At 39.0% G+C, this 22,891-nt stretch overlaps 1 protein-coding gene across 1 annotated transcript in view; it reads left to right on the forward strand.

Annotated features, from left to right (window-relative positions):
• The first annotated feature begins 247 nt into the window (after positions 1–247).
• HOMER1 (homer scaffold protein 1) overlaps positions 248–22,891 on the forward strand; it is a 118,924-nt gene continuing 96,280 nt past the window's right edge. Inside the window, exon 1 of the mRNA XM_040622144.1 lies at positions 248–773. Within this exon, the coding sequence (XP_040478078.1) occupies positions 769–773 (5 nt within the window). The 5' untranslated portion in view covers positions 248–768. The remainder of the gene's footprint in view (positions 774–22,891) is intronic.

Consider the following 22,891-nt stretch of genomic DNA (forward strand, 5'->3'; position numbering starts at 1 on the left):
GCGCTGCGCCCCCAGCCTGCTGCCAGCCTGGAAATGGCTCCGTTTATTCTCGGGAGAATGAATCGATCCTGCCCAGCCTTCTCTTCCTCCTCCCCACCTCCTCTCTGCTCCGAGTCTTAGGAGGGGAAACATTTAAAAGACAGACTCCAATGTGGAGTGCCGTGCACATCGCGAGCTGTTGGGTTTGCACTTCGAGGAGATTTTTCTATATAGCTTTTTCTAACGTGAGCGCAGGGAAGCAGTGGCATTACTGCTTTTAGGATTTTTATTTTCTCGTAGGGCTCTCTATAAAGTGCACGTCGCATTGGGTTACACGCTCCACCCCCAAGGGAACTGGTGTGGAGAAATTTGAACCCGCAGCCTTAGTAGCACCGAAAGGCCGAGTTACCTGGCTTTCCCAGAGTGTCGAGGAGGACATGAGCGAAATGACCACCGAACTCATTTTTTATAGGACTCGGTGAAGCTGGATTCTGCGTTTTCCGACAGACACGTAGACTCATTTCGTGGAATAGAGTTGACCGCTGTCTCCTCCGCACGGCATTTTAACTCTAATTTCAAGCAAATGCCACCTCTGTTTGAACGTTTTGGTATCTACGAGAGAAATCATTTTACCTAAGGGAACTAATTGAATTGTCAGCACCACCGAAATACCTCCAGAAAAGGATCTCGGGGGGTGGAAAAGCAACTGCGAAATAACGGAGAAATTCCTTTGGAAGTTATTCTGTAGCAGAAGAGCAGAAACTTCAGAGCAAGTTTTCATTGGGCAAAATGGGGTAAGGATTTTTGTGCCTAACATAGCTTTGAGTGTGTGTGTGTGTGTGTGTGTTGTTGAGCGGTGGTGGTGATTGTATTTTACGTTTTAAAACAAATTAGCTACTTTGCTAAGCTGGTCGTACGTTAAAAATGTAGGTGTGTTAACCTTTTAACAAGTTATTTTTATAGAGTTACACCAGAGGTCATAATTAAGGAACATACGTAGATAATCTGTAACCAGAATATAGTTTTATTAGTAATATTTAAGTAGACAATACATTCTGTACTTTTCTGGTCAGACTGCTGCAGCAGTTTGTCATTAAAATCATACTGTCTTAGGTTTTGTTGCCGGTATCTTAGAGAAGTACTGCGTTCTATCAGTACTTTGAGAATAATCAGTTACACAAAGGAACAATTGTAAAGTAATGAGTGGTTGGACTTCAGTCCTTGAAAATGATCCAGTGTAAATTGTGGCCTCCAACGTGCCCTCTGTTTTGCCCTTGAAAATCCCAAGCTAACATGCAGAATTGATTTATTGGGGCATTAACCCGAAAGTCTGAAATTCTTAACTGATGTGGTCTTCACAGTGCCAGTGCACTTGGTGGATCAGAGCTTGAATAGGAAAAAGCTGATTTTCTGTTGAAGGAACTTGCACTTTTTCTCTATTTCTTCTCTTAAGCCTAGGTCTTTGGTTTGTGTTAACAATGTCAAATCTACACCTTTCAGTACCAAAGTCAGCCAAGACTGTGTTTTCCAGCCTTTCATTAACTCTTCATACAGTAACTGGATAAAATGCTAGTGGCTCTTCGTAAAGTAAGCCAGAACCCCCTAATGTATTAATGGAGTAATGATGTAGTCATTTCATTGACAGATTGTCCATGCTTTTTGTCAAAGAGGAACTTCCAGAATTTTCTCTCCCTCTCTCTCTTTGCGGTTGAACAAACAAATTTAAAGTGTAGTTAAGGGGCAGGGATTGAAAGGGTAGACCAAAATTTATTTTGACAGTTTAGGGGGATGCACACCTCAACTTTGTTTGTTTGTTTTGTTTTGTTTTTTTTTTTTGAAACTTACAGAGGAAGTTCTTGGACAGTACTACCTTTTTTTGTTGTTGGAGTTAGAATTTGAAGTTTATTAACTTGAAAAAGTTTGAAATTTAGAACATGTGTTGTAGGAGTTTTTCATCAGGAACTAATGAGAAGGAGTGGTAATTGTTTTTAAAACAAATGACGAGTGATGAGAATATATATAACTTGCATGATTTGGGGTACTGCTGAGCAATTAAAATACCTTATTCTATTTTAGTGCTGCTATTCGTAGCTTGGTGATCTGAGGCAAATTATTTAACCTCTATGGACTCTTTATTATCTATAAAATGAAGGAATTAGGTGATAAGCTTTAACATTTTTTCCGATTTGTAAAATCGAAATATTTTTCTCCACCTTTCTATTTTAATGATTACTAGTTGGTTTCTTAAAGTAGATCTTTCAGATGCAGAGACTGTTTTCTCTAAGCAGTTTTTAGCACATCAGCTGGAAAGCAGTGGCATTTAAAAATGTTTTGGATGATTTGCACCAATTTTAATAAGGGAAAATACTGAAAAGTACTGCTATTTAAAACCTTCGAAATATGGCTTCCCTTGAGAATCTGCAGCTTTTCTGTTTAAAACATGTCAGAGCAAAAAAAAAAAAAAGTGGCAATTTTTCATGTTGAAGGCTGCATTCTCTCTAGACTGTAGATTGGTAGCATTGTGGAAGAAAATCAGTTTTCCACAGTCTTTAAGCTGCATGAATGCTCATCATTTTACCAAGGGAAGTTTGGGATGAACTTGCTACCACGGGGGCTAGTATTTAAAATTATGAAAATAAGCTCCCAAACAGCACAGATTTTTTGATACTTCAATGTAATTAAATTTATTTACAAACTGATTTATTTGTCCTTTTCCTAATAAAGTTTTGAAAGTAGACTAGAGCGGAAAAAGCATTTTTGGCATTAGTTTTCTGAAAGTGTGTGTTTAGGGCTATGATTCTTGTTCACTGATGGTGATTTGTTTCATCTGAGTTGAGACAGGGTGAATGGGTGGAAGTAGAAGAGAAGAACGTAGAGAAGGCATTTCTGGAAGTTTTTACACTTGGTAGGTGTTTATACCTAATAAGTGTTAGCGGAGTAAGCGTAGCTTCCTCTACCTATTTGAACCAAAAGGAAATGGTGTGTGTGTGTGTGTGTGTGTGTGTGTGTGTTTTAAGATTGTAATTATTTGAGAGTGGGAGAGAGCACGTGCACACACTTGTGTGCACGAGCAGTGGGGGAGGGGCAAAGAGAGTGGGAGAAGCAGATTCCCCACTGAGCAGGAAGCCCAATGTGGGGCTCAAACCTAGGACCCCGAGATCATGCTTTGAACTGAAGGCAGATGCCCAACCAACTGAGCCACCCAGGTTGCCCCAAAAGGAAATGGTGTTTTAAAAATAAAGTTTTACCCAGGCAATCCTAAATTACCTTACTTTGACAAGTATATAAAATTTAATATTGTGGGTGAAGAGTTCCGCATTTTATGAATATACTTTTGACTTAGGTTATAATAAGAATTTTTTTTTACCTTAACTATGGATATAATTGCAAATCTAGGGACACAGTTTAAGCAAAAGGTGTTCTTTCCTTTTTTTTTTTTTTTTTAAGAGCCTGTGTGCCAAGCATGAGTGGAGGAGGGGCAGAGAGCAAGGGAGAGATCTCAGGCAGACTCCCTGCTGAGTGGGGAGCCAGACACAGTGCTGGATCCCAGGACCCTGAGATCATGACCAGAGCCAAAATCAAGAGTCAGACGCTCAACTGACTGAGCCACCCAGGCGCCCCTAGGAATTATTTTTATTTTTAAAGAAAATGGGTGATGAGTTTAGGCAGAAAACCAACCTGGCTCCTGTAATAGTAGTTTATGAACCATTGTGGAAATGGAAAAGAACAGCTGAAACTGACAGTTGGCAGAGTCTGTCAAACTATCTTGGATGCTGCCTGAACTGTTTTTAATTACAGGGAAGGCAGTTGAAGTGTTGGCTTCTGAAATAGGTGAATCAGACCCCCTAAACATGAGAGCATTCATGTATGTGAGATAAAGTCTGTAAAAAGCTGCACAGCCCCAGTGAGGAGCGGGAGCCAGTGCCTGTTAGGTACAACCCCCTGTCCTCCAAGTGGTAGCTCATGAGAGCTGTGAGTCAGGAGCTATTTCAGAGCCATTAGAGTAAGCAATAGAAATCAAGTAACTTCAGCGAGTTACTTCATGCTACCTTTTGTTTTGCATAACTCATACTGACAACTTTGTGCCTTCCGTAGGGAATAGAGAACTTTCCCCCTCTCCCCCTGACGCCCCATTAAACTTTACAAAATGTGATTCTCTGTGCTAATAGGGTCTGGCAGTGCTATTCTGATTGATCTCACCTGCCCTGTGGGAACTTCTGGAAACGTTTTTCTCTGCGTTTCCCCAGATAACTTCCTGAAACCTGGAAGTGGGTGCTACTGCCTTGCAACCTGACCTGAGTCCTTTCTTTGCTGAGAGAGGAAGCTGACACCTCTTTCTGCCTCAGGCCACTGGGTGCTTAGGCAAAAATGTGGAAATCTTGATCCAGCACTGGCATATGCATGGGCTGTGTTGAAAAAGCAACCACTCAGTCATTTCCATCAGAGAGGTTAGATGCAAGTCCTAATTCTTAATTTGTGCATTTTACTCATTTTGAACCCCTTTCATGTGGCATGTTCAGCAGCTAAGTGCTACCGATAAAGAGACTTGTAAAATGTGCTCCTGCCCTCAGAGAGCTTACAATTTAGAAGCTGGGAAGACAGGCCTGAAATTAGAAAGTACAGTGAAATGTCTAAGGGGCTATAATGTAGGGCATCACAGAAACACAAAGTATGTGTAGCATTAGCTCCTGAGGGAAAGATAAAAAAGCTTTTGTGGAGGAGGTAATAGGTATTAAATAATGAAAGACGAGAACAGGTGGGCCGAGTAGACAATTGAGAGGGCATTCAAGGCAGAGGGAGGGAACAGTGTGATTGACAGCACTGAGACAAGGAACTGCAAAAAAGCTGGGCTTCGCAAACTTGGCTCTGTGGAGTGTGGTAAGAGGCCCAGAGCCTTATAGAGAGGCAGGTTAGAAGGCCTTGTAGACCAAACAAAAGCTGATATATTTCAAGCTTTTTTTGGCAATGACCCATTACAGTAGGATACACATTTTTATCTCACAACCTAGTACACACATAAATAAATGATAAAATGTCACAAAATAATACCCTTTGTGTGATGCATTGTACTATTTTCTATTTTTAAAAAAGAATGACATTTGAGATCCAGTAAGTTGGTTTAACAACCAAGTAATAACAACTGGTAATTTGAAAAACACTGCTCTTGGCTGTGGGAGTCACTAAAGGGTTTAAAGCAGAGTAGTTACATGAAGGGTCAGGGAAGTAGGATGAAAAAGTAGTTTTAAAAATCATTGAAAATTTGGTTTTATATGTTCTTTCCTGTGGAAACATTAAGCTAGAGCAATGAACCCTAGCTAGGTAGGGGAAATGGATAGCTGAACAGGGCCTAGAAAATTCCAGGGTGGAGGGAGAGGAGGGGTGTTGGTGAGTTGTGTGTGGTTGTCTGGGACATTTCGTGTGTAGGGGTAAAAATGTAGGAAATGGCATGATATGTTCCTGGTTGAGCTGCTCACTTAGATGGACCGTGAAATAGTGAATGTGGGCATTTGAAAAGGACTTTCTAGCTAATGCATGGAAAGAGTGAGAACACGTTCCCCTGAGCAAGTAATTAAAGGATATTTGAAGTTGCTGGTAAGATTGGCCTTGTAAGCTGAAAAGTTACTTCACCTGTGACTAACATAGAATTATAATTTTAAATCTACCAATATATATTAGGATACAACCATAAAAGTAGAAGAGTTTGCATATTTTGAGAAGAGGGGCTCTCCCTCCAGTTTATTAAAATATAATTGATGTATAACATTGTATTAATTTAAGGTGCACAATGATTCAACACATACGTAGTCTGAAATGATGACCACAGTAGGTCCATTAACATCCGTCATCTCACATAGTTATAGATTTTTGTTTTTTGTGATGAGAATTTCCATCAGAATAGATTTATTTTTTAATTTATTAATGGAGTAATTGAGCTCCCCCTAACTCTAATTGATGTTTTGAAGAATTCATTTTTTGTCGTTTGGGATTTTTCAAGGTAATGTATACATAGGCAGGATCACCCTTGCTCTTTCCACATGTCCTCTTCCCTTGATTTATAACCTGTTGTTCCATCTAGGGAGGACGAACTGGTTCCTTTCTGCTCTTATTTCTTTTTATCCTTGTGACTCCATTCCTTTTCCTGTTGTCCAAGTGACATAGCAGTTACAATAGCAGAGGACGCTCAGGGCTTTTCCCCTGGCTACAATGCATTTACCCACAGGAAGGTGTGGGAAAAATTAAAGCCCATTCCTATTCCCAAACTCGCCTCTCTCCAAACTTTGCTTCTGCAGTTCACCCCCTACTTCCCAGCTTCAGTTCACTGCAGTGTTGGGATTGGCAGTGCTCATCCAAGTGCCCCCTTTCCTCCCCAAAAAGAAAATCGGAGGAGAACTTTCCTTTTCCAAATTTGGTGGTAATGGCCACCAGTATGGTAACTGATACATATCAACTGATACGTAACACAATCTCTGTATGGGATAACAAGTTAGCCTGCCGAAATGTAGGAATATCGTTATTTAGATTTACAAGTAAGATATTTTATAATGTCTTAAAAAAAAAATTAGATCCAGGGGCGCCTGGTGGCTCATTCGTTTGGGCATGTGGCTCTTGATTTCGGCCCGGGTCATGATCTCAGGGTCCTGGGATCCAGCCTTGCAGTGGGCTCTGCTGTCACCGGGGAGTCTGCTTCAGATTCTCTCTTCCTCTCCCTCTGACTTTCCCTCTTGTTCTCTCTCTCAAATAAATAAATACATCTTAAAAAAAAAAACAAAACCCAAAACTAGGTCCTATTCTACAGTTTTAAAAATGAAAAAAAAAAAACAAAACTTTTTTGAATAGTTACATGTTTAACGGGGCATAAAATGAGAGGAGAATTAAGATTATGGTACTTAAGTATTTGGACAAAGCTCTTAGAATGTATAAACTAGTCAAGGTCAGTTATTTAAGTATTTTGTAAATTAATTTGGGGGAGGAGCAAATATTAGAGGTGCTATTATTTGGGAGAAAGAATAGATGTAGTATATGATGTTGTTGGCTCTGGCCTGAGTTTTTGTTTTGTTTTGTTTTTGTTTTTAAGATTTTATTTATTTATTGAGGTAGAGAGAGAGAGCGAGCTTGAGCAGGGGGAGAGCCAGAAGGAGAAGCAGACTCCCCACTGAGCAGGGAGCCCCACGCAAGGCTTATTCCAGGACCCTGAGATCATAACTTGAGTTGAAGGCAGATACTCGTTCTTAACTAAACGAACCACCCAAGCATCCCTGGGCCTGAGGTTTTTATAAGAACTGAAGTAGTGATTTTGAGTAACCTGTTAAGATATGATTATGTAATTCTTAAAAACAAAGTGTATTACGTCATTTTGGTTGGTCACATTATGTAGATGTTAATCCTCTTAAAAATATCCTTATTAATCCTATTTTAATTTATTTCACTTATAATCTTATTTCCTTTATTTTGATTTCCTGTCTCTAGAATATAATTACTAAACCTTCACAACAAACTTGCAGACCTGTCATGAGTCAACAACTGTACACACAAAAAAATCCTTCTTAAAAGAGAAATATATAAAGGATGTGTTTAGGGGAAAATTCTAATTTTGGTTCAGCACAGTAATTTAATAATTTTGAAATGAACTCAATATATCAGAGTTGTGTGACTTTTTTCTGTTTTGGGATTAGAGATCATGAAAGTTGATTTAGGCTAATTATCTGAAATACTATTCATGGCAACTAAAGGATTGACAAAAGAAACTGTAGTTATAAGTTGTTGGTAAACTCAGTTTAAAGTGATTGAATCTCAGAAGGTCCACCCTCCTTACTGCCATATGATTTTTATTTTTTGCAGATCTCTGGTGTTTAGTTGAAATACTTTGTTACTGGATTGTTTCATTTTTTAGGACTAATCCAACTTACTGGACAGAAGAGTAAGGAAAATGAGTTCCAAATACATAATATTTCTTGGTACAATTTTTAAATGATTGAATATAAGACATTTTAAATAGCCTTAGAATAAGGATTTTTTTGTTTAAAGAAATGTTCAGTTTCTTGTTTGTGTTTCATATTTGTAATGCCTTATGATCTGTGGCTTATACAGTAAAATGATCCTGTAGTTTATAAGATTGATTATGTGTGTAGAATAAGTGAGATTTTCCTAGAGATCAAAAAGACTTCTTTTTTCTTTCTTTCCAAATCTTACTGAATGGGCATTGCAAGGGTAGGTAAAACTTTTTTTTTTTTTTTAAGGTTTTATTTATTCATTTGACAGAAAGCACAACCAGGGGGAGCACCAGGGAGAGGGAGAAGCAGGCTCCCTGCTGAGCAGGTGCCCCGCTTGGGGCTCAGTCCCAGGACTCCGAGGTCATGACCTGAGCTGAAGGCAGATGCTTAACTGACTGAGCCACCGGGTGCCCCTCTCTTAGGATTTTCTTAATAACATTTTCTCTAACGTTATTATAAAAATACAGTATAAAATATACAAAATGTGTTAATTCTTATCAGAAAGGCTTTCGGTCAGCAGGAAGTTATTAGTAGTTAAGTTTTAGGGGAGTCAAAAGTTACAAGTGAATTTTCCACGATGTGGGGTTCAACACCCCTTAACCTGCATTGGTCAAGAGTCAACTGTATTTCATTTATTCTTCCATCTTGTTGTAAAAAGTTTTTAAAAATCTCACTTCTCTGGTAAGTATAGTGTAGAATTAATTTTTTCTCAAGGTTTTTTCCACCCAGTAATGGATTGTGAACCCACTGTGGCTTTTGTGTAGTTAAATAATTTTAAATATGTAGAACTAACATTTGACTTAGTTAAGAACTGAATTTCATTTACATATAGCTGTCTTTTCTAAGGTAGGCTACCAGAGGAAGGCAAAAAAAAAAAATTCTGTTTTCTTTCTTGTATCAGAAAATAAAATTATTTATAAAATACCAAAAATTAGCAATCTAGTCACTATTTTCCCCTCATAATACATTTATCTTTATACTTTTTCTAGCTTTTAAAAAGTCAACTTAATCTCTTATTAGCTAATATTAGCTTTAAAAAAAAAAGAGCTTTGCTTTATAGACATGTTCTTTTAATGTTCTTCCATAAAACATGAAACATTTCAGCTATCTTTGACAGGGTTTGGCAATAGTTCCTCAAGTCAGAGAGCAGTTGTAAGAATTGAGGACTTTTTGTAAAAATTACCACATAAGAGTTGACAGAAATTAAACAGAGACAACTGCTGAGGGACCACAGATACCAAAGCAGCTTTCATTACTTTAAGTCCTATTTATTATGTCATGTCTATTGACACATCTGGACCCATGTGTTTACATGCCTCCGAGTCCAGAGGGGTCTAGAAGAGAGTCCTGGACTTCCCCTTACCCCCAGAAGGGAGGAAATCTGTCCCTAGTTTAGTAGGAGAGCCTTAACAGAAATGTGCCAGGAGCCGCAGCTCTGGTATGTATCTGTGCGAGTATTATACATTGTATCTGCGAGCCATCTAGGTTATAGTACAGCACACACGTTCAACAGAAGTTGAAAGGATCTGGGGAATTAGAACCCATTTTTCATATACAGAAAATCCTGATCCTAGCAATTGGTATACAGCTGGATGTACCAGTTGTTTTTCTGATAATTTTTTTAGATAAATTGTTGGATCTTTTCACCTTTACTTTTAAGCCTGCTTCAGTCTTACTCAAGTAGTTACTGTCTTTCTGTTTCATTTAAGTGTTTATAAGTAAGAGGGCCATTCTGAATAAGGTTTTTTGTGTGCGTGAGTTGGAATTTTCTGTCCCAGTTACTTTCAGTTTCTCCCATTGGACACTCAATACCAGTCTCTAGAAAATTGTTTTAAGTGGATTTGATTATCAAAGAGCTCAAAGTACTCAGAAAAGTTCTGTCACTCTTCCTTCATAGACAGTAAGTCTGTATGTTACTAAACTTACGTTAGGACAATTACTTTGAACCTGTCAACGTGTTAGAGCGTGCTTAGCCTATCCCGTTACATGCTTCCCTTTTGCTTATTCTTCTGTAAAACTGCCATTTTCTCTCCTGCTCTGTTAGGAATCTTTGTCACATGGATTTTAACATTAAAATTCATGTGCTTTGCGTAATCGCCCTGCCAGCTCCCAAGATGTTTACAGAGTGAGGATTCTACCTACTCTTGTTTACTCAGTATTGCCAGGGATCTGTATACATTGAGCTGAATGGGAAGACTCCCAAATCACCCATAAACTCATCTTTCTTGAGGTTCTGTTGATTTAAAAAGAAAAAATTGTTCTAGATCTTGCAGGCTGTCTTACTCAGCTGATAGTATATAGAATTTTAGTTGTCTACTTTGTTGCTTTCATTAACTATTTTATTAATGCTGAATTGGTATTTATTGCTATGCCTATGTTAGTATGAGGACAAGAAAAAGACATTAATGACAATATTACTATTTACTTTTATTTGGTAACATATTAGTATATTTTGAGTTATTAGTATATGTTTAGTAGCTAAACTATTCATGGGGGTTAGGAAGCTAACCTGAAGAATGTTTTGAAAGATGGTGCAGTGGTCAGTTAGAAACCAGAATGCAGGGGCGCCTGGGTGGCACAGCGGTTGAGCATCTGCCTTCGGCTCAGGGCGTGATCCCGGCGTTATGGGATCGAGTCCCACATCAGGCTCCTCCGCTATAAGCCTGCTTCTTCCTCTCCCACTCCCCCTGCTTGTGTTCCCTCTCTCGCTGGCTGTCTCTATCTCTGTCGAATAAATAAATAAAATCTTAAAAAAAAAAAAAAAAAAAAGAAACCAGAATGCAAGATTGTATATTTTCTGTGACCTCAACTATATAAAATACATTCTGTATATGCATAAAAATACTTGCAAAAATTTCTTTTTTCTTTTTTTTTTTTTTAAAGATTTTATTTATTTATTCGACAGAGATAGAGATAGCCAGCGAGAGAGGGAACACAAGCAGGGGGAGTGGGAGAGGAAGAAGCAGGCTCATAGCGGAGGAGCCTGATGTGGGGCTCGATCCCATAACGCCGGGATCACGCCCTGAGCCGAAGGCAGGCGCTTAACCGCTGTGCCACCCAGGCGCCCCTCTTGGAAAAATTTCTTAAAGTGCTACCATGTTTATATCTGGGAGGTACGATTGTGAAATGTTTTTTGTTTTTCTGAATCTTTCAGTTTTTCTGTGATGACTATATTAAATTTTAGAACTTCTCTTGGGTTTTAAGAGTGAATAGTATTTAAAAAATGGTACTATCTACAGTATAAATCAGTCACTATTCCTACGTACAGATACTTATGTATTTGACCCAATTTTAGCTTGCTTTTATTTTATTTCATTTTTCTTTTCTTTTTTTCTTTTAAGATTTTATTTATTTATTTGACCGATCACTGGCAGGGGGAGTGGCAGAGGGAGAGGGAGAAGTGGGCTCCCAGCTGAGCAGAGAGCCCGGTCCTGGGGCTCGATCCCAGGACCCTGGGATCATGACCCACGCCAAAGGCAGATGCTTAACTGACTGAGTCACCCGGGCATCCCTTTATTTCATTTTTTCTTTTCATAATGGATTAAAGAAGTAATTAATGGTAGCAAAAATGGTTTCTTTTGTACTTGTAAGGAGTTATCAGAGTGTTAATGTTAATCTATACTTTCTATGGATAAGGAGACAGAGCTCAAAGGGAACATGTGACTTACTGGAGGTCATGCCACTATGCAATGGCAGAACATGTGCTAGATCCTCTGGCTCCTCGGGCTCTTACCATTAGCTCAGTGCATCCTAAATGGATGCTCACCTACACAGAGACTCATTTAGATGGAGGTTTCTAAAAGAAACATTCTAACTTAGTGTAAGCTTGGTATCTTAGTGATGGGTTCATTAAATGTGTCTTGTTTTCCTTTTAGATGGTATGGAAAGAAACTGCATTCTAATTTTAGGGTAATTAAATCTCTGCTCATGCATTAAATTTTGAATACATTGAAGTCTTTCTCAGGAATGATTTGATGTGATTTCATGTGCTTGGTATAAAATTTCCAAAGTTCATATTAAATTGTAAATTCCATTAGTCAAAGCCCTGTTAACTGCCCGTGTAGTTACTGGGCCATGAGCCTCTGAAATAAGTAGTCAGGGTCTGCTTTTCTGAAGACTCCAGACTGGAAATGGAAATCTTGAAATATTATCTTGAAACACTTTGCCTAGGGCTTAGTGCTGGACGAGGAGCGCCTTGAATCATGATGAGGTAGCTGTAAGTTACTTGATTCCCTAGAATTTGTAAGAGAAAGTTGGACCATACTTTTTCCAGATTTCAAATTGTTCTTTCTGAATTATTTTTCCTAGAGGTCCCAATGCTGTCATTAGCTGGGCAGAAAAGTGTGTGAATGTATAAGGTAGAAGGCAGTAGGGGTTGGTGGAGACTGTGGGGAAAGCGAAGAGAACACATCCTGCCTAGGAGTCATTCATACTCAGTTTGTTCTAAAAACCCTCTGGTGAAAGAAACACATCTGAAGCCTAAGATCTTAATTGTTCAGCAAACATTTTTTAAGCATCTGCCAAGTGCTAGTGGAGAGTCTTGGTTGGATGCAGTAATTTTAGAAATGCTTTAACTTTTGACCAAGGAAGGAAGACCAGAACATAGTAGGGCAGAGGCAGAAATTAACATTAGATTAGTGGTTCTCAATTTTGAACCTATATCAGAATCATCTAGAGGGCTTGTTAAAAACTGAGATTGCTGGGCTTCACCCCATATTTTAATTCAGTGAATCTGGAAGTAGGTCCCACAAATTTGCTGGTCTAACAAATTCCCAGGGGATGCCGATGCTGCTGATCCTAGGACCTTTGAGAGTCCTATTTAGTAAATGAAGCTGACACATGTGAGAAACTTTTTGTCCATTTGAGAACTCAGCAATTCTTGAAGCTTTTGTTTTTTCTTTGCTTGAAATTTGCAAAAATTATAATTTTGGACTGAAGGGAAAATCCCTGATTGAGCCTCTCCTTTTTTTTTTTTTTTATGAGCTAAAAGATCCAGGACAACTCGAAACTGATCTCTTATCTCTTTAAACCTGATTACTTTTCAGCAGTACTGACCAGTTAAGCCCATTTCTTATTCACAGTTAATTCTGCTTTCTGGTATTACTAAGCGTACTATTTTAAAAATCATTTGACACTGCTTTGACTCCTAAAGTTTTATGCATTTGGAGGAAGTATGATTTTCTTTGGGGTTGTTTATTCTGCTTAGATATCCTTAAGTTTGTCCACATGCCATAGTTTTAGGCTTCTATTGCTGTGACAAATTACCACAATTTTAGTGGCTTGAAACATCATACGTTTATCTCACAGTTTCTGTGAGTCAAGAGTCTGGCACCTTAATTGGCTCTTCTCAGGGTCTCACGAGACAGCAGTCAAGATGGCGGCTGAGGCGAAACACGCATTTATGGATCTACATCATCTTCAGAGCTAATGTGGTTGTTGGCTGAATTCATTTCCTTGCATATGTAGAACTCAGAAGCTGTGTCTTTAAGGCCAACAGGAGGAGCCCCTTTCCAGTGCTTCATCTTCTTTTAAAGGATTCAAGTAAGTCAGGGTCACCCAGGATAACTGGGCGAGCTCCCTTTCGATTAAGTGAAAGTCAATGGATCAGAGACCCTAATCACCTCCGTGGTATCCCATCGTCTTCCACCTTTTTTTTTTTTTTTTAAAGATTTTATTTATTTATTTGACAGAGAGACAGCCAGCGAGAGAGGGAGCACAAGCAGGGGGAGTGGGAGAGGAAGAAGCAGGCTCCCAGCGGACGAGCCTGATGTGGGGCTCGATCCCATAACGCTGGGATCACGCCCTGAGCCCAAGGCAGACGCTTAACGACTGCGCTACCCAGGCGCCCCATCTTCCACCTTTCTATCCATACTCAAGGGGAAAGTTTGGTGTGTGTCCACTGGGAGGCAATAATCTTGGGGCCGCTACACCACGTCATATATCCATGGATTTTATCCAAATGCGCAAATACCAACATATCCATTCCATTTTTTTTTTTAACTAAAAAAAATCTATAACCCTCTGCATTCCTGATGCAGTATGGATTGGACTCTTTAGGCATACTATGTAGTTCTCATCCTAAACCTTCCTCTCTCCGTATTCCTATTTGTTTGTAATTATATCTTCTGTTTCCTGGACACTGTTTTCTTTTTTTTTTTTTAAAGATTTTATTTATTTATTTGACAGAGATAGAGACAGCCAGCGAGAGAGGGAACACAAGCAGGGGGAGTGGGAGAGGAAGAAGCAGGCTCATAGCGGAGGAGCCTGATGTGGGGCTCGATCCCGTAACGCCGGGATCACGCCCTGAGCTGAAGGCAGACGCTTAACCGCTGTGCCACCCAGGCACCCCTCCTGGACACTGTTTTCTTTCTTGGTTTACCCCTTTGTTTAACTGAAGCTCATTCTCCTGTAGTTACCTGACAATGGCTAGGTAGGAGATGACTTTTGAGACCTAAAATATGTGAAAGTGTCTCCTCTGCCTCCTCCTTTTTCAGTTGAGTCTAGATCTCCTAGAGAGGAAATGATGTCCTGTCATTGTGAGGGCCCTGGCCTGTTGGAGTTTCTTACAGTGTTCCTGTTGAAGCCTGCTTGTTTCTGATTCCTGTTCCTTCGTGTATGACTCCTCCCACCCCCAACTATGAAAGGTTTTAGGTTTTTTTTTTTCCCTCTACTGATAAAAATGTCATGATGATATGGTGTGGGGGTTTTCTGTTTGTGTGTTTTTTTGGGGTTTTTTTTGTTCGTTTGTTTTTTGTTTTTTACCATTTGCTCTTTTGGTTTGTTAGTCCATTTCAATCTGGTCAACTTCCCTAAATTTGGGAGATTTTCTTCTATTAAAAAAAACGTACTTAAACATTTTCTCTTTTGTTTATGAATTTTCTGTTAGTTTGATGGTGGACTTCGTTTTGTCTTTTCTACCATCCTCTCCCTTTTATTCTGCCTTCTTCTAAGGAAATTTCCTTGACTTCCGTCTTCTAACATTTCTATTGGATTTTTAATTTCCATATAAATTTTAATTTGCCAATCCTCTTTCTCAGTATCTTATTTGAGGACATTTATAGGTTTTGAAGTTTTGTTTTCTATTCCCTAAATTCTCTTTTTTGTGTTCTTGTATGTTTTGTTTAGTTCCTATCTTGTTGGAAACTTTCCTGGAGTATCTGGTGATCCTCAGCCGTGCATTAGAGTGAGATACTGAAAAGCTGATTCAAAGCTCTTTGTGATTCAGTGAGGCCTGTCATTAGTGGACTTCATGTTGGGCATTTAGGTAGTGGTCTTTTTCTTGGGTGGTCCCCAAGTGTCAGTAAGTAGAAGTCTATTCTCTGAGATTGCTCATTTTATCTAGAGAGTGATCTTCCAGTATGCATACCTCTTGGCATTCTGAGAGCAAGGAGAGTATTTTCTTCCATATTTACCTTAGAGGCATGTTACCTGCTGTAATCCGAAAAGCACAAAGGGGAGAGTTTTTGAAAGGCCATGGTTTAGTTGGCAGCCTTTCTCTTATGCTCCTGTTATAGGCCCCACCTTTGTCTTCTGGTATCGGGCAAAATTGTTGGACTGGGGTGGGAGGCTCTTAATTGCTTTGTTATTTAAATTTTCAGTCAGTCCCGGTTTTCAGCCCCATGCCTTACTCTCTCTTCTGCAGCCCCATTGCCTATAAATTCTAGCCAGCAAGTTCACTCACTAGTTCTCTCTTTGCAGGCAATTTAGTTTCCTTGGCTTTGCCAAGTCAAGTACTATCCTTTTAAAATCCCATCTTTCAGAACTGTATTACAATTACTTATGCACTGGTGTCACTTCTGTTCTTTGGTGTTATAGGTTTATACCTTGTTTTTCCCTTCATTTACATTTTAGTGGAATTTCAGAAAAGGAAGATAAATGTATGCAATTAATTTGCTATGTTTGACCAGAATCACTGAGCTTTAGCATTTGAATTTATATAAGGTGTCTTTCAGAGTGGGTTGACACCGTTGACAGTTAATTGATTAGAATTTGGTAAATGATAAAGTGTTGGCTTACTCAAAATCTCTCCCTCTTAGCAACACCTGAAAACTCAATGCATGATGTAAGCACATCTTAAAATTAAAAAGTAAAAATTGGTCATCAACCCAAACCTCAGCAAAACAAAGCACTTACTCTCAGCTGTTTTGGGTAACTAAGGTATTGCTGCAGTTTGTCCCCTAACACCGTGCCTTTTGAGCACTTGTAACAAACATTAAGCACTTCATTTGTATCATGAGTCATGCTAGGCACTGGCAATACAAGGATGAGTAGACAGCCATGTAGACAAGACATTACATTACTGCTGTTATAGAGATGCACACTGTGTTCGAGAGCACAGAGAAGGAAGTGCCCACCTCTACCTGGGAAAGTCAAAGAAAGCTTCGCATAGCCAGTTAAGTTTGTTTTGGGACTGAAAGAAGAGATGAGTTGATAGGGAGGGTGGGTAATGGGAAGTCAGAACATATGTGAGTGGATGTTAGGGCATTTCAGGCAGAGGGGTGGCATGGGTAGAGCCTCAAAGGTGATGTATGCTAGTTAGAAAGTTAAGGTAGTTTGGCGTAATTCGTAGATAGTATAAAAGTAGATTTGATTAAAAGTTAGTCCAGGGCCATATGATGACTGCATGTCATAGAAGAGGGTTATACTTTTCCTCTAAATTAATGGTCTCCATATTTTTTAAGTACCCATACCAATAAAAGATTTGAAGCATATTCCTGCATATATATACATTTATGTTAAATGTTCTGTGTTTATATATACATAGAGTTATTATAAAACATATAAAGATGAAAAGGAGAAAACTTTACCCCACTTTAGAGGCCATTGCTTTAAGTGATGGTGAGCAAAGGAACAATTTTAAGCTGGCAGAGTTATTGCTATGCTTGTGTTTTATATTAACTACTCATGTTGCAATATGGAGAAAGTCTGGGACTTGGGGGAGGGAAATGTGTGTGAGAAATGGCTGAAGGTCTTGGAGACCCTCAAGTTTAATTGTGTAATAGGTTAATTACAGCAATTTAGTCAAGAATAATGGCCTGCGTTAACATAGAGTAGAACAGGGGCTGAATTCAAAAGAGATTTATGTAGTGGTATATAGGAGTTGACAATGAACTGTATAAACAGGAAGGAATAAGGACATCGGCTTGGTCAGCAGTTAGTTGAGGTAGGGAACCAGGAGAAGTTTGCAGTGAGGTGAAATGACAAATTGGGTAAAAGTTGATATATTTTTGGCCATCCATGTGGGAATGCCTTCTAGTTGGTTATCCAGGTCTTGACTTCAGGTAAAAAGAACTGGACTGAGTGTAGAGTTTTGGGTGTCAGTAGAATACGTAAGTATTGGTTGAAACTATGAATGTGGATGAGCTCATTCAGGGTATTTATAGAAGAGAGCAGATGAGGCCTCTCTGGGGGAATAGTCATTTAAGGGACAGGCAAAAGAGAAAGCTGTCAGGCTAAAACAGTGAGAGAATAGTGCCAAAAAAGCCAAGAAAGGAAGTTTTAAGAAATGAGTATCCAGGATCAAATGTATCAGAAGCATCAAACGAAGCAAAAGTAGCTCTTAGCTTGAGTAGGTAGTGGTCCTTTAATGACCTTACCTTGAGAAGTTTAAGAAATCTGGGATGGAAGCCAAATTGCCACAGGGTGATGGTGGTAATGAAGGATGAGGAAGCAGAGCCCAGAAGTGCACACTTCTTTAAGACCAAGCTTCTTTGAAATAGTGTAACTTCAGTAAGCTGTAGGGTTCAGGAAATTTTTTTGGTTGTGCTTCAAAATGGGATTACGCATTTTTTAGGCCCTGGGAAAGGAGTTCATAACTGGGGGTATTTAGAAATTATAGTAGGGATAATTAGGAAAGAGATGGGAGATCTTGTGATCTGAAGCACAGGTAGAGTTGTCCCCCTTAATAGGCTTATCTTCCCCGTAGACTAGAGGGAGGGATATAAGGAAGGAAATGACTAGATCCCTTTGTAGGTTAAAGGGCAGGAGGCTGGGAGAGAGTTCCTTAGTTGTGGGACTCCATTTCCTCAATTCATTAATTAGTTTCATTTAACAGATATTTACTAAGTACCTGCTGTGTGGCAGGCACTGTTCTACGTGTATGAGATACATCTTTGAACAAAGAGCCCTCCCCTCATGGGTACGTAGTCTAGAAAATGATAGAAGACAAGACCATCTGCTGAAAATGTGGAAAATGAAGGTTGGTCAGAGCCTTGGGAAGAGAGGTGAAGAATGGGAGAGATTGCCGACCATGAACAGCTGGGAGCTTGGAAGGCCCAACTGGGGTTAAAGCCATGAATTTTGGCACTTTTATTGTTGAAGGAGTCAAAATCTAATTTGCTGCTCTAGCTGAGAAACAGAAAGCTGGCTGCTAGGAGGGTTTTCCTGGTTTCCATTCTGCTAAACATGAAACATGAAAGAGGTATGTCCAATTTTTGTAGTATTCAGAGTTATTTTAATATGGTGTCCTTTTCCCCCTCAGCTGCCCTCCTAATCGAATATTCCATTATTTTAGGAAACCAACCTAGTAAGTATTAAGTTTGCCAGGGTACCACCGATGTCTTAATGTTTGAGGTCTTTTCTGTGGAAAGTATTAGGGCTCTTCTGAAGTTTGGGATGACATTTATTTTTTTTACTTTTATTTTTTATTTTTTAAAGATTTTATTTGTTTATTTAACAGAGATAGAGACAGCCAGCGAGAGAGGGAACACAAGCAGGGGGAGTGGGAGAGGAAGAAGCAGGCTCATAGCAGAGGAGCCTGATGTGGGGCTCGATCCCATAATGCTGGGATCACGCCCTGAGCTGAAGGCAGACGCTTAACGACTGTGCCACCCAGGCGCCCCTGGGATGACATTTAATATTTACCTTCTCATTTCTCACTTGTGCTCTGTACACATTCCATACACAACACACAGGCACTCGTTGCATAACCAGAGTGTAGAGGTGTTCTTTGAGTTTCTTCTTCTTTCATACCTGGGAAAGTCACAGAAGTTAATTGACTGGCATAAGCACTTGAACATTGCCCAGATTCCTACTAAGAACTCATTAGATGACTCTTTAGAAAGCAGTTTTGCAGCTTTAACTTATCCTGTGTTCCTCTTGATAAATGTAAATATTTGTAGTCTTTCTGGACAGAGTGGGGTTTTGTTCTCAAAGTCACTCAGAGTACCTGTACTCCTTTGTTGATTTTAATCTTATCATTATAGCTTGGAAAGCATTCTATTTTTTATAGGGACTTTCATGCTGAAGGAATATGTCTTAACTAGTGAATTGAGCTGTACTTTTTTTTAAATAGAATTAATCAGTTAAAAGGCTTCAAAATGAAATAAATTTTACTTTATACTTTGTTGTATAAAATGTAATTACATCATCAAACTCTAAATTGATGGCACTTGAAGCACTTTTTTTGAAGTTTTTGTTTCTTTGTTTTAACCTTAAGTGGTGGATTCTCAGCCACAGATGGTGTAGCTGTGGTAAAGCCTGGCGTGGCACAGTCCAGCACAGTACAGGGTGGTTTAGCAGTCCAGTGAGGTCTCTTGAGCCAGCCAGTGACTGAATTTAAATTATTGATCCTCTTTAGTTCTGTGGTCTTTGGCAGGTTACTTAAGTTTTATGTCTCAGTTTCCTCATCTGTAAAATGGGGATGGAATTGTGAAGATTAGAGGATAAAATACAAGCAAGATTATTAAAACAGTGTAGCACATAGTAACTACACAGTAAATCATAGCTATTATTACTATGGCTTTTACACAGTTAAACTTCTGGTACTCAACTGAATTTTTGTTTTTAACATCTAAACAGGGAATATGAAAAAAAAATTAAGCTTTGGTACTACTGAAGGCCAAAAATAAGTTGATGGAATTTTTCCATCCTCTTCTAATCAAATACCTATTAAAATCATCCCTCCCAGGGCACCTGGGTGGCTCAGTCAGTTTGGTGTCTGCCTTCTGTTCAGGTCATGATCCCAGCATCCTGGGATCGAGCCCCTCGTCGGGCCCCCTTTTCAGTGGGGAGCCTGCTTCTCCCTCTTCTCCCTCTGCCTCTCCCCCCCACTCATGTTCTCTCTCTCAAATAAAATAAAATCTTAAAAAATCATCCTTCCCCCTCTATTTTATGTCCAAAGAAATTATTTGTTTAATGTTCTAATTTCATTGATTGTCTTGAAATATTCTGATTTGGGGGGCCTTGATGGAATCATGAAAATAGTACTTCTCAGTAAGGAAGTTGAGGTTTGAATATTGTATATGATAGGAATAATCACTCTAATTCTCTAATAAATTTTATAAGATAAAATTAAGTAAATCAATTTTAAATAATACCGTTTTTATGAAAACTATAGTTAAGCTATCTTATTGATCATCTTATTAAGTCTACAGAAAAGCATTACATTGCTGATTTGGTCTTTCTTATTAAGTTCTGGTCACCAATTATGGGAATCTTAAAATCAGATATTGTTAAATTACTCAGATTGGAGTTTAATATATGAAACGTTAAGTTAAAAAACCAACAAAGATAAATTGTGATCTATTTGTGAAGGATGTATAACAACATAGAGAAAGGCTCATGGTGAAAAGTTCACAATATTTTGGTGTGGTCATCAGATTATAAAGTCTGGTCTTTTTAAGTTCACTATTTAAGATATTTGATTTTGGACACTGTGGATGAATTTTACCCTATGAAAACTCAAGAGACTGATATATAAACTGGAATGGCCACTTACTAGTTATTTATTAATAAGTCATTAAAAATACATCCTCTCCCACAGGAAAAAAATGCCACAGTGGGAGCCAGATTGTAATCAGAAGGTTGTTTGAAGGTTGTACTTTGTTGGATGTCCAGTGCTGAGCCTTATGCATTGATCTCCACTTGCCACCCAAATACATCAGGGCTCCCTGTCCCTCAGACAGTGCTAGAGGCACTGCCTGACCACCTCTCAGAAATCCCTTTTTCTAACTTACATAGTTATCTGCTTTCCTCTTGTATCTTCTTGAAGAAAAAAGTGAAACACTTGAGGTTTTATGCTTAGTCATTAGCCCAGTCATTCCTGCCTGAGTTTTTAGCCTCATCTTGGTTGGATTTGAGGAGCATAGGTAGAGTCCTAAATTTTTTATTTTTATTTATTTTTTAAAGATTTTTTTTTTTTTTTTTAATTTGAGAGAGGGCAAAAGTGATCATAGAGGGAGAGGGATCACAGAGGGAGAGGGAGAAGCCGACTTGCTGCTGAGCAGTGAGCCTGATGTGGGGCTCAATCCCAGGACCCTGAGATCATGACCTGAGCCGAAGGCAGACACTTAACCAACTGAGCCACCCAGGCGCCCCTAAATTTTTAAAATTTAAACTCTGTGTTATGGAAAGTTTTAAGCATATAAAAACCTAAAGAGAATTGTATAAATAACCCCTATGCATCTTTCACCGTGCTTGAACAGTTTACATATGGTATATATTGTTTCATCTGTACTGCCTGTCCCCCTTCATAATATTTTAAAGCAAGTCTAGACATCATATAATTTTACCTATAAAATTGCATTTGGTTGATACATTTCTTGAGTCTTTCAGTCTGTAACAACCACCTGTCCCTTTATTGCTGTTCATGAAATTCGTCATCTAGAAATTTTCCACATTCTGGATTTGGCAGGCTGTATTCTCATGGTGTCATTTAACATGTTCCTCTGTTCTCTTATTTCTGGTAAACTTGTAGCTAAATTTAGGTTTGAGTGGATTCAGGTTTGAATCCCTGTCCCCCCCCCAAGAATATGTCATAGGTGGTGTGGTATTCTTCTTGTGTGTTGTATTACAACAGAAGGCACATAAAAACTTCTTGGCATTTCTTCTTCTGTGTGGTAAAGTTGATCATGGGGCTTAGTGTTAATCAGCTTGACCCATCCATTATATTCTTTGCATGAAACCATTATATTTTAGTTTTTCCTAATTTTATTCTCAAGGAATACCTTGTCAAACGTTATTGTCTTTCTTCTAATCTGTTTTTCACATGCACCCAGGATGATCTTTTAAGTATTGGATCACGTACCACTCTGGTTAAAACTCTTCAGTAGTGCCCTATTACTCAAAGACTCATACCTATACTTTCTACCATGGTCTATAAAAATCTGCATAACCCAGCCTTGATCTACCTTTCTACACCTCATTTTATGCCATTCTGTCCTTTGAGAAACAGGATGGCATTTTGCATTGCATAGGCTTTTGCACTAGACTGCCTGAGTGTGTGATCTTGGGCAAGTCATTCAACTATTTTGTACCGCTGTTTTCCCTCATGTAAAATCAGCATTTTAAGAATACCTACCAACAAGATTTCAGTGATTAAATAATACATATGAGTCACTTAGAACAATGCCTGTGTAACATAAAAACTGAGCGTTAGCTGTCAGTTGCTGCCAGTGTTGGTGCTGTCATTTCCAAAATCTGTGTTTAAGCCACACTGTACTTTACAGTTTCTAGAACTGTCAAGTTCTTGCTGGCCTCAAGATCTTTGCACATTGTTCTGATTATCTCTTGCTATATAACAAACCACCTAAAATTCAGTGTCTTAAAATAATAGCAGTCATTTAATCAGTTCATGAATTTGGAACTTGGGACAGGGCTTGGTAGGGATGGCTCATCTCTGCTCTTTGTGGCTTATCTGCTCTCTGTGGCTTATTTCTGCTCTTTGTGATTCTTGGCTCGGGTGGCTTAGCTGAGGGCTGGAGTACCTACTTTCATTTTTTTTAATGCTTTTTTTTTTTTTTTAAAGATTTTAATTATTTATTTGACAGAGAGAGACAGCCAGCTAGAGAGGGAACACAAGCAGGGGGAGTGGGAGAGGAAGAAGCAGGCTCCCAGTAGGGAGCCTGATGTGGGGCTCGATCCCAGGACCCTGGGTTCATGCTCTGAGCCAAAGGCAGAGGCTTAACGACTGAGCCACCCAG

The sequence above is a fragment of the Ursus maritimus genome, unplaced genomic scaffold (genome assembly GCF_017311325.1).
Source record: "Ursus maritimus isolate PB19 unplaced genomic scaffold, ASM1731132v1 scaffold_5, whole genome shotgun sequence".
Classification (NCBI taxonomy): domain Eukaryota; kingdom Metazoa; phylum Chordata; class Mammalia; order Carnivora; family Ursidae; genus Ursus; species Ursus maritimus.